The 12,089-nt window shown below is 43.0% G+C and overlaps 1 protein-coding gene across 2 annotated transcripts in view; it reads right to left on the bottom strand.

The window, feature by feature from the left end:
- Positions 1–12,089, bottom strand: part of LOC122811385 (vesicle-trafficking protein SEC22b-like) — a 442,870-nt gene that overhangs the window by 318,211 nt on the left and 112,570 nt on the right. The window contains exon 1 of one of the 2 annotated variants that reach the window (XM_044083197.1): positions 8,742–9,150. The exons of the other annotated variant lie outside the window; for it this stretch is intronic. Within the exon in view, the coding sequence (XP_043939132.1) occupies positions 8,742–8,816 (75 nt within the window). The 5' untranslated portion in view covers positions 8,817–9,150. Of the gene's footprint in view, positions 1–8,741; positions 9,151–12,089 lie in introns of those variants that run through there. 2 annotated transcript variants of the gene reach the window in all.

Raw genomic sequence — 12,089 nt, 5'->3', positions numbered from 1 at the left:
GACTAATTCTGAGCATATCTGGGAGTTTCCACCCAGGTTCCTAACATAGCTGAAAAAGGCCTTATGATTGTCCTTTGAATCCATGGCAATTTTTCTCTCAAAATTGGCCTTAGTTGATTTTATGAGTGCTCGATTTTTTACTAATAATCATCAGGGTGACTTCCTTTTATGGATTTTGTTCTATCATGTAATAGCTTTCTCCTCTTATTGTAAAGTTTGTTAATGGCTGGGGTCCACCAGACTGGACGCTTGCCCTTTGTGGAAAGAGTCTTGGTTTTATTTGGGATTGCCTGATCCATGCAGTCCTGGAGGTGTTCATAGAAGGCATTTGTAAGGGCTTCCAGCTTGGGTTGTGGTTTCCTCTGGCTCAGGGGCCTTGAAGGATACCACACCAGTCTTGAGTAGTGTGAAGTTTGCTTTAGAGAAGTTCTTCACTATGGTCTTTTTTGCTTGGGGTGGGGGCGGGATGTGGATTTCCAGTGAGATTAGTTTATGATCAGATCTCACCAATGAGGGATATACTTCCGGTGTGGAGCATTTTGTCCCCATGTTTGTGACAATGAGATCTAGTATATTTTCTCCTCTCGTGGGAACAGTGACTAGCTGTTCCATGGCATTTGAATTTATGAACTCCAGGAACCGTTGGGCTAGAAAGTTAGGGCTTGAGTAATGTTCCCAGTCTATATTCGGGTAGTTGAAGTCACCCAATATGATGGTGTTTGGAGATACATTTATACCCTCCAGTGTCTTCAGGAAGGCTGTGTGGGGTTCCTGAGTTTGAGAGGGTGGCCTGTAGCATGCTACAATTTGTAGAGCAGTTTTGCCTATGGTTAGTTGCACCTGGATGGTTTCCGGCTTGCGGCGTTGCCACCAACCTGGAGGTGTGAGTATCCTTTATGAATATGGATACACCCTCCTTTTGTGGTGTGGTCCGGGTTTTGGGGCTGGAATGCATGATATGAGGTAAAACCTAATAGTGCCGGGTGCTCTCAGGAGCCTTGAACCAGGTTTCAGTTACAGCACAGACATCGATGTTCTCCATACTGAGAAGGGCCTCGAAAGCGTGCATTTTAAGATTTAGACTTCTGGCATTGAGCAGCATTACCCTCAGTTTCTTCCCATTTTTGTTTTCTAGGTGGTAGGTTTAGAATTTGAGCCTTGCCTAAAAAGGCACTATGGGGGTGGCAAGAGCCTTAGCCAATATCCGGAATCCCAGGGTGACAGGTGCAAGCCGCCCTTAAGCAGCGTGGCTTGTCAAGCATGTCATCCCAGGCAGACAGACACTGGATCCCCTTTGAATGACACCAGACATTAAGCCAATTGTTAAAGCTGATCATCTTGTCTCTATATTGTGGCATCATTCTTGGTGAAGGAAGGATACTGCTCAGGGTTAGGGTCATACATGCCTGGGCTACATAATCAGAGAGCTCCTCTATGTCTCTTTTCATGTAGTCCAGGGAGGTACGTCTCAGGTCGTTCACACCAGCATGGACAATGACTGTGTCATATTTGTACTTGCCATGGAGTGACCAGAGTGCTTGTGTTATGTGGCGGATTCTAGCCCGAGCAGGCAGCTTACTGTGACCCTCTCCTTGTTCAGCCTGGTGAGTGGCACGGCACTGTGTCTGACTATGGAGTCACCTATGACAAGTATGGTTGGTGTTGTATTTGGCCTTAAGGGCTGTGACTGCTTTGCACACTGCTTTTGTGGTTTATGTGTTGCTTGTGGGGTGTCTTGAGGTAGCAGTTGTTTGGGTGTCTGCTTTGGAGGCCTCTGCTGTTTAGGTAAATTTTTACTCAGAGCCTCCGAGTATGTCTTTGTGTGTTTATGTGTTTGATTCAGTGGAGTGGTAGCATTATGTGAGGCTGGTTTTGTGGTGTGTGTAGTTGCCTTCTCCTCCTGTCTGGTCTTGCCAGTCCTGAGTTGAGAGAGCTCAGCCTCCAGTTTGGCTAAATAGCTGCATCTCTCGCAAGTATTTGTGTTATGTGGGAGGAGGAGAGGGTTGTCTGTGTACATGAGGCAGTTATAACATTGCCTCAAGATTCCCAGATTCACCAGCTGGACCGAGAGGAGATTGACAACTGACCTTTGGACATGCTAGAATAATATTGGGAAATCCTTAATTGAAAACAAGGGCCAGTGGGGAGTGAGGGTGTAGTGCTTTTAATTTTTAGTGCTGACTTACATAATTGCTTTAGTGAGCAAGTGCCAGGTAACTTGAGTGCAATGTGTTACAAGTAACTAAATGCAAAAACGACAAACAGTAACTTTCTTTCAAGTGAAACAAGGAAATAAATACAGTAAGCAATGCAGATATCACTAGTGATCCACAGAAGCGCTGAGAAGTTGCGTATTAGGTGGAATTAGCTTCCAGGGAAATAACAAGCAAACAAACAACAAGCATATAAACAAAGCTAGATTCAGTAGGCCTGGATCTAGTCTATGCTAGAGCAAACAAGGTGAACCAATTTCAGTAAGATACAGTTCAAATATTCAGGCACTATAAACCTTTAACCAGAAAATTCCCAGCTCAGAAGGGCAGAGTCCAGCCTCTTCTCCCACAAGAGTGCAGACCACGAACCTTCTTAATGTAAAATAACTGGCCTGAAGCCCAAGTGCCTAAACCAGAACTAATACACTTGGACACTGGGCTCTCAATCAGCCGTTCCCAACATAGAAGGATGAAAGCTACCTGTCCTGCCACCACAGTGCTTGCCACAAACCTTCCTAATGTAAAACAACTGTTCTGAAGCCCAAGTGCTTAATCCAAAAGACTTGAATGATAGCTACACTTTAATCAAGATACAACCAAGCAGTAATAAATACCATTGAATACTTCAGAGAATGTCTGGATTAGTGCTCAAGTTACACAAACAAAGCTAGATCCAGCAGGCCCGAATCCAGTCTATGCCACAGCAAACAAGGCGCACCAACTTCAGTAAGGAACAGTTCAGATATGCATGCACTATAAGCCTTTAACCAGAAATTCCCAGCTCAGAAGGGCAGAGTCCAGCCTCTCCTCCCACAAGAGTGCAGACCACGAACCCTCTTAATGCAAAAAAAATGGCTTGAAAGCCCAAGTGCTTAAACCAGAATTAATACACTTTTAGAATAACAGACACTGAGCCCTCAATCAGCAGTTCTCAACCTAGAAGGATGTAAGCTACCTGTTCTGCCACAACAGTGCAGACCACAAACCCTCTCAGTGCAAAACAACTAACTGGTCCGAAGCCCAAGTGTTTAAACCAAAAGGCTTAGAATGAGTTACACCAAGCAGTAATAAATACAATTGAGTATTTTAAGATGATGCAAAAGTAAAAAGAAGTAGGTAAAAACACAAGTACAGTAAAAGCAGATGAAATTTTTTTTTTTTCTGAACAAGTGCTGAGATCAAAGAAACAGATTTGAGTGCTGAAACTAGAAAACTGGCTAGTTATAAGAAATAAACAAGCTAGAAGGCTTCCCTCAAACACAGAAGGGCTTGGGGGCTCAGAAGCCTACAAATAGTCTGTACCACTTAGCCGTCTATTGATTGTGGTCTTGAAATAACAAATCTATTCTTCCATGCAAGTTGGTCCCAGTCTTACTCCAACATATCAAGCATTTGAAGATTTTTGGGGGACACAGCAAACAGAGTAAATGATGATCTGGTCAGACGGAATCTGGTTTAGCCTGAATGCAGTGTCAAAAGGTACCAAAGTGGTCTTTGTGGCAATTAGAATCATTTTCTATATGCGAACCATTCAATAAGGATGTACAAATGATACTGTAGCTCCTATAAAACAGCATGATGATGGAAGGACACCCTAGTAATGACCAGGTAATCAGCATTCATCACTGGATGAATAACTGCAAATAGGGTTATTTCTGCATCAGAGAAATTACGACAGTTGTTCTGAATGTTAGACAAATAGCCAAACACAAAGAGTTCCAAGCACAATGCATTTTGGAGGGAAGGGGTCACCTTTTTCCGATTTTGCCCTGGGAACCAAAGTGGCTAGAAACAAGTTTCAATATAATTCAATATGAAATTAGTTTACAAACCAAGTAAGCAAGAATGGTCTCACAACAAACATCCTATTACTCTTCATCATAGACGGATACAAAAAAAAAATGTAAAGATAGATATCTAGAGAAGACAATGAGCCTATACTAAAGCCTAAACAGAACTGTAGACATCTAAAATCAACCAAATCAAACATTTATATGAAGTCAATGAATCATACACCCAAGAACAGAACAATGATGATGAACAGTAACAAGATAGCAGGCACGTTTCTTTTGCCCATACTGCTTAACTTCTGGCTATAATCCTCAGCGATTTACTAAAAATAAAAATGTTATAAGGGCAAGGAAAGTATGAGGCAAAAATCAATGATAGTTAAGAGGTATACTGATGGCCAAATTAAGTCATGATGCATTCTGTAAAGAAGGTTGTAATTACTAAGACGATCAAGGATCTGCCACTGAACACAATTCTCTAAAACTTTACAGAAAGACAGTAAAGGAACTGGCAGGTTCCCTTTCCATGTCCAAGGAAGAGATCTAAGGAATAGAAAGAAACCATACATATGCAAAGGGGGGTTCATAGGTTGGTACTAGGCTATTGGCCATAGGGCCTATATAAGCCTAGCCAAACAGTACCCTGGCTTTTGCCACCCAAGAAAATTATTTTCCTGTGCCCCTGTCAAGCAGAGCCACAAAAGTGATCCCTGGGGTGAATATCCTATCTCCCATCCAATCATCAAGATTTTTCTTGAAAAGTGCTAATGAGGAGCTTTGTCTGATATAGATAGGTAGTTTGTTCCAGAGTATGGGAATTTTCTGGGACAGGAATCTATTCCTACAGCATGTTCTGTTTATTGTGGTGACAAGGTTTAGGTCCCTAGAGCGTATAGCTAGGAGGGATTGGGATTTCATTAAGTGGAGCATGTCCAACAGATCTGGGTTTGACATTGCTTTGTATGTTAGGCAGAGATCGCCTCTGAGTAGGCAATATGTGACAGAGTAAAGCTGGAGTTTTTTGCAACGGTCTGTGTAGTGCATCTGTTTGAGGCCAGTAATCCTCTTTGTGAGGTATTTCTGCGGCATTTCCAGTTGTTGTAGATGTCTTGTGAGGTACATACCAAAAGGGGCGTTGTACTCTATTACGGGTCTAATGAGTGATGAGTAGAGGGGGAACAATTACCTCTTTTTCCTGGATGAGAAACCTTTTGTGATGAGGTGTGCCACGCAGAAGGATTTCCTGACTACTGTGGAAATGTGATCAAAGGAGAGACTACTGTCCACCTGTGTCCCAAGGTCTCTTATTACACTTTCAGTGTTAAGTAGACAACTGTGTATGTGGTAGTTCATGGGTACAGTGTATTTACCAAAAGGGATGACAATGCACGTTTTGGCATTGAGCTTGAGGCCATGGCTTTGACACCAGGCATCTGTCTCAGTGAGGCCCTTTTGTAGGATGTCCACATCGTTAGGAGATTGATTATGACTCCTAGTTTGCATCCATCTGTGAACTTTGTTAGCCAAAGACCTTCTGTGTTTGGTATAGGAGAGGACCTAGGACTGAACCCTGTGGTACTCCACTTGTCACTGGACTGAAGCTGGATTTAGAGTCTGCTACTTTCACAGTGTGGGTTCTGTCAGTGAGCCAGTTGGCAACCCATCTTGTGACACAGGGATTTATACCTAGTTTAGTGAGTTTATCTACAATTCCAGAGTGGGGGATGGTGTTGAAAGCCTTGGTGAGATCTAGATAGGCTGTGTGAACCACCTTACCCTCATCTACGGTTTTGGTGACCGCTTCAAAGAAGTCTATCAGGTTTAAGAGACATGATTTGCCTTTTACAAACCCGAACTGGGTAGGGTCCACAGTTTGGAGATTACCGATGTCATTATTTATAAGTTCCATGATGATACGTTCCATAGCCTTGCAGACCAGGCTCGGCAGGCTAATGGGGAGGTAGTTCTCATGGTGGCTCCCCCTTTGTGGAGTGGGATAACCGTTGCTGTGCTCCATTCAGTGGGCACAAAGCCTGAGGTGAGGCTATGATTGAAGATGGTACTTAGGTGGGGTGCCAGTTCGCTCTGTAGTTCGTGTAGAACACAGCCTGGGATGTTGGCAGGTCCCATGGATGCTGTGTTCTTGGCTTTGGAGAGTGTGTTTTTTACTGTGCAGCCATGATTACAGGCACTTTGCATTCTTCCAGTATAGAGATGGGCCCTTTAGGGGGTGAGAGAAGGGTAAAGTTAGCACTGAACCTATCTGCCAGGATGTTGGCAATATCAGTTGGTTCTGTATATTTAGTGCCATTGTGCTGTAACTCAGAGCAGATCTGAGTGTTGCCATTGAGATTCTTGACATAGCTCTAGAATGCTTTGTGGTTGTCTTTAGAATCAATGGCGATTTTGTTTTTGTAAATAGCTTTGAAAGATTTTATGAGGGATCTCAGCTTCTTAATGAGGCTGACCATGGAGTTCCTCCAATCATGGCATTTTACTCTTTTTTGCAACGGTTTCTTTCTTCTGTTGTAGAATTTGTTTATGGCAGGGGACCACCAAACTGGCTTCCTTTTTTTTGGAGGATAGCATCTTGGTTCTGTTAGGGACTGCACGATCCATGCACTCGTGTAAGTGCTTATATAGTGCATTTGTATAGGATTCAGCAGTCATACCTCTACTGTCCATCAGCATGGGTGTCGTGAAGTTTGCCACTTCTGTCTTAAGAAGCATGAAGTTGGCTTTGGAGTAATTTTTTACGGTGGTTTCCCTAATGGGGGGTGGGATGTGGATGTCTAGGGTGATTAGCTTGTGGTCGGATCTGACCAACGAGGAATTGACCTCTAGTGTGGAACACCGGTTGCCCATGTTGGTAATGACCAGGTCTAGGATATTGCTGCCCCTGGTGGGGGTGTGGATAAGTTGATCCAAGGCGCTGGTATTTATGAATTCCATAAAACGTTGAGCACAAGAGTAGGTACAAGACTAGTTTTCCCAGTTAATGGTGGGGTAGTTGAAATCGCCCATTATTAGGGTGTTAGGTTGTACTCTAATATTTTCCAGTGTATCAAAAAATGAGGAGTGGGCATCCTGGGGCACGGTGGGGGATCTGTAGCAAGCTACAATTCGGATTGCGGTCTTGCCCAGAGTTAGTTGCACTGGGATATGCTGAGCCATTAACCTGGAGGTGTGGATATCCTTAATGAATATGGACACGCCTCCGCCTTTAGTGTTTTGTTCCAGGTTAGGTGGCCGAAAGGTGTGGTATGAATTATAGCCTGGTAATGCAGGGATGCTCTCTGGAGCCTTGAACCCGGTCTGTCACTGCACAGATGTCGATGTTCTCCATTTTAAAGGAGTGCCGCGAGTGAGCCCATTTTGAGGTTTAGACTTCTAGCATTACCTTCAGATATTGCTTGCTTGTACATGTTACGGTGGTGAATTTGTCATTTGAACCTTGCCTAAAAAGGCACTATGGGGTGGGGTTGCTAAGTAAGTGTGCACAGTTTAATAAACCAGGAGCAGAGGCTAATAAAGGTTGGGTTAACACCACCAGGAATGTTGTCTAACAGTTTTAAGTACTTGTAGGGAGCTGGCTTTTATGGGAGAATGTAGGGAGAGAAGAATACTACAATCAGGTTGATTGGGGTTATCTGTCAAGAAGTGGGGGCACAAAAGAATCGGGAAAACATCATCCATAGGCTCCTACACAGTGAAGTGCAATGTTGGAGTAAAGTGATTATATGGATTCTTCCAAGTATAGTTCTTATCCAATCAGAGACAAATTTCAACAGAATCAGGGACAAATCCAGAAATAATCAGGGACTTTTAAAATATCAGTACTATAAACCTAAGAAATTGGCAGAATAAGAGAATATGAATCAATTTTATATTTCTGAAGTAATAAGTCAATAACTAGTTATTGTCACTATTTATTAAATGAAATTCACTTTTTCGATGCAAAATTAACAGTTTTAAGATGACTTATGAGGGACAGAACAACGATTCCAGTCAAAATCACTGGCAGTTGTGAGGTATGATGCCAAGAATCATTCCTACCTGTCAGATTATTAATTTCCCTTCAGTAGTGTGTCACATGAGCTAATAACTATGCTTTCCTTATGCTTCAACAGACTGATTTTTGCTTCAAGATGTTCTTTTTAACAACATTCCCGAGCTTCGCACAGATAATTCTGGAGGAGGCATATGGCAGACTTTTCTGCAGAAACTGGGCTTCATGTCTCCTCATAGCATGTCACTTTTCGTGGGCTAACTACGTCTGCCTAGCACCTCTTCTACAGAGAGGAGAGTGTTGCTAAGTGAACAGGATGCACCGTTTGGACAAATAATAGTACTATGCTCCAAATGCAATCACTTACTGCAGTTCAAAAAGTAATGCTTGTATAACACTACCTACCACATAGATGAAAGGGGGGAAAGAATGAATAAAACAAACTACAACGTAAAAGTCAAAGCAATAAAACAGAAAGGAAATATATAACCTCCCCATTCTATTTTAGGTAGGTTCTGAACATTATGTCGTGGACCCACAGGGTCAGCCTCCGCAGTCTCTATAAAGCCATAATTTTTAAAAATGATCGCCTTTCTAGCTCTATAAACCTCATAAATCTCTTACTGTAACCAGAAACAACAAATGCATACCACTCATGGAGTTTCTTAGTCGCTCGCTTTATCCAAATACTACCACATAAACTTGGACAATTTGATTTGTGCACCTTACCTGTTCGTTTTCCTGCATAGATGCTGCCAGTAGAAGTCCGTCCTGGACTCTGGCAATCATTGTTAGCACCACCATAGTGCCAGATCTGAACCAAAGGGGCTCCGCACAGCCCCTAGCCACCTACGGGAAGCAAAGGACAGCTTGTTGTATTATCACATTCACCCACTGACGTGGCTGCTAACAGCACGGCGGTTCCTCGTGCAACGCAGGGGGGCGGGGTTTCCACATGGGACAATCCGAAAGGTTGTTGACAGAGTCGGCAAAAGTTCGTAAAAGGGCCGAACTGAACTCTGACGCTAAGCAGAGGGCGTGTCTTACATTTCAGAACTTATTTTACATTCTAAAGTGGTGGGACAAGAAATCTCAAAGTTAGAGGCGGATGATATATCTTTAACTTACTTTCAGTAACAAATGAAAAAGTATTTTGTAAGTGCAGCTTCAACGTTTTAGGGTTCTTTACGATGGTGGGTTAAAAAAAGTTATGTAAAAGTAACTCCCACTGTACACATATTAATCACTCCCGTTCGGAGTGCCTGGTGACGTACGTTACACACTTTACACCAATTGGAGCATCTTCGAAAGCGGAAATGTTTTGTGGTGCTGAGACGTAGAAGCATATATTAACCAGGTAGAACGCTTATCTCGATGGGCTGTTTTCAAGAGTCATCATGTGAAAGCTTAGTTGTTAATTTCAGCGGGTTTGGTCGTGTCACACGTTATGTTAAGATGTTTGGGGAAGAAAGGTTAAGATCAGGGTTGTAGCCAAAAAAATCAATTTTGTACACACAAATTATTTTTACTGCTCCCAACCCACCCAGCATTTCAAACTGACACATCTTTCAAAATGTTGCACCTCCCTCGCCGTTGTACACATCATTTTCATCAGTTCCTTCTTAAACTACTTCTACTAAAGATACTGTTTTAGATTTGCAAATGTATATGGAAGCAGGTTATGTAGTAGTTGTTAGAGGCATTAATTGATCAGTAAGGCCGTGGAAGCATGTGAATAGCTCAAACTCAGACACAGTATAACTTGCTGAAAGTCAGCAAGCTACATTTTAACACCATGCGTTTGCTGTTTAGAGCTCTTATCGACATTTTTCACTTCACTCTTACAATATGTACATTTCTTAGTTCATTTTTCAGCACTTCTGTAAATAAAAATAGTTATCAATCAAGTAAGTCCTTTGGACACAGAGATCCATTTTAGAACCGAAAGAGTTCCGAGTTTTGCCCATCTTTAGCTGGCCCTCTTAATCACAAGTCTGCTCGCTTCCTATTGGCTGACTCGCAAGCCTGATACAGCCCTGGGTTGGCCCTTCACCTACAGCAAATAAATAAATAAGATTGACCGGATTCAGAATAAGATATCAGGAAAAAAAGGGATAAAAACGAAGCACTAACAGAGAGAAACTGGAAGTTATGCATGCAGCATCATGTTCTTCCCTAAAGTAGCCTGCGAGTTCTCCTGGGCACACCGTGCCATGCACATTCTAGGATTCAGTTCATGCTATAACTCTGATGTGTGGTACCATTGGAGGATACAAAAATCCAGTGAACTAATCTAGGGAACTACATAACTATTCACTTTACACCAGTGGCAACAAAAGTCATGCACAGAATGCTACGGGAAAAAGCTGGTAGCATTTCTAGACTACAAACGTCTCCAGGACAACAAACAACAATGGTTTATAGAGAGAAGCAGCTGTCAGCCAAATCTGATCTAGTTTTATAATTGGGTTACAGGTGAATTTGACAAAGGAGTATCAGTACAAACAGTCAGTCTGGACTTCAGCAAGACCTTTGATTCAGTCTCATACAACAGGCAGACAAGACACTAGAAGAGTTTAATGTAATACCAATATTAAGGAACTTAATAACTACATGGTTTACCCGCGGTGGTGGTGCTGCGGTAGTGTTGTCGCCTCACAGTAAGACACTGTCCGGTTCGATTCTCAGCTAGAGCATGTTCTGCGTGGAGACGTGCGTGAATGGGCGTACCTTCATTGAAGGTTGTGCGTCAGGCCTGGCAAGCCGGTACGTAAAAATCAACTGCCAATCATTAGCGGATTGGAGTTCCGCTGTGGCGACCCCTAACCGGGAAAAGCCGAAAGACACAAACAAATAACTGCATGGTTTAATGGTAGGGCACAAAAGGGTTGTGGTGAGATGGGCAGTGACAGGAATTACGAAAATAATGAGTGGAAAGTAGCAGGGATTGGTCCTAGATCTGGTACTCTTCAGTGATTTTGTTTCAGACAAATATGACAGAATAAATAACACAATTAACCTCTTTCTAATGGTACAATACCAGATAAAAAAGTGGGCAAATGTGGAAAAGGCTAGCAAAGGATTTCATAGGTTCATAGGTTTATACTAGGCTATCTGCCCTAAGGCATTTATAAGCCTAGCCCAAATTATTGTGGCTTACGCCACCCCTTATATGAAAAAATACTGTGCCCATTAGTTTGTTGTGCCTCTGTCCAGCAGTGACCCAGAGATGATTCCCGGGGTAAACCTACGATCTCCCATCCACAGGTCTAGATTTCTCTTGAACAGAGTCAGCGAGGTGCTCTGCCTCACATGGACCGGGATTTTATTCCACAGCATAGGGAGTCTCTGAGTGATAAATCTATCCCTCCAGCACGTCCTATTTATATCCGTGCTAAGGTTTAAGTTGCTTGCTCTAGTGGTTTTGGTGGATTTGGATTTTTTGAGGTGGAGCATGTCCATTAATTCCGGGTTGGACATGGCCTTGTATGTCAGGCACATGTCACCTCTGAGCAGACGGTATGCGACTGAATAGAGCTGGAGTTTCTTCAATCTGGCAGCATATGACAGATTTTGGAGTCCCTTTATCCTTTTGGTGAGGAACTTTTGGGGTCTCTCCAATTGCTGCAGATGTCGGGTGAGATACATCCCGAATGGGGCATTGTACTCGATCATTGGTCTGATAAGTGAAGAGTACAGGGGAACAATGACCTCACTAGATCTGGATGTGAATCCCTTCATGATCAGGTGGGCAATGTAGAAGGTCTTTCTAACCACTTTAGCAATGTGAGTGTCAAAAGAAAGGCCACTGTCAACCTGGGTCCCCAGGTCCCTGATAACCTCTTCTGTGCTTAGTGGATTGCCACCTATATGGTAGCTTGGGGTTACCTTGTTTTTCCCGAAGGGTATGACTATACATTTTTTGGCGCTTAACTTCAGGCCATGGCTCTGGCACCAGCTATCTGTTTCCGTGAGTCCCTTCTGAAGGATATCCGTGTCCGATGCACTTTCCACTATGATGCCCAGTTTGCAGTCATCTGCAAACTTTGTCAGCCAAAGTCCTCCCATGTTGGCCTG

Source organism: Protopterus annectens, chromosome 9.part0 (assembly GCF_019279795.1).
Source record: "Protopterus annectens isolate FY-2018-M chromosome 9.part0, PAN1.0, whole genome shotgun sequence".
NCBI lineage: Eukaryota > Metazoa > Chordata > Ceratodontiformes > Protopteridae > Protopterus > Protopterus annectens.
The sequence above is the reverse complement of the archived record's forward strand: the minus strand, read 5'-3'. Positions and strand labels throughout refer to the sequence as shown.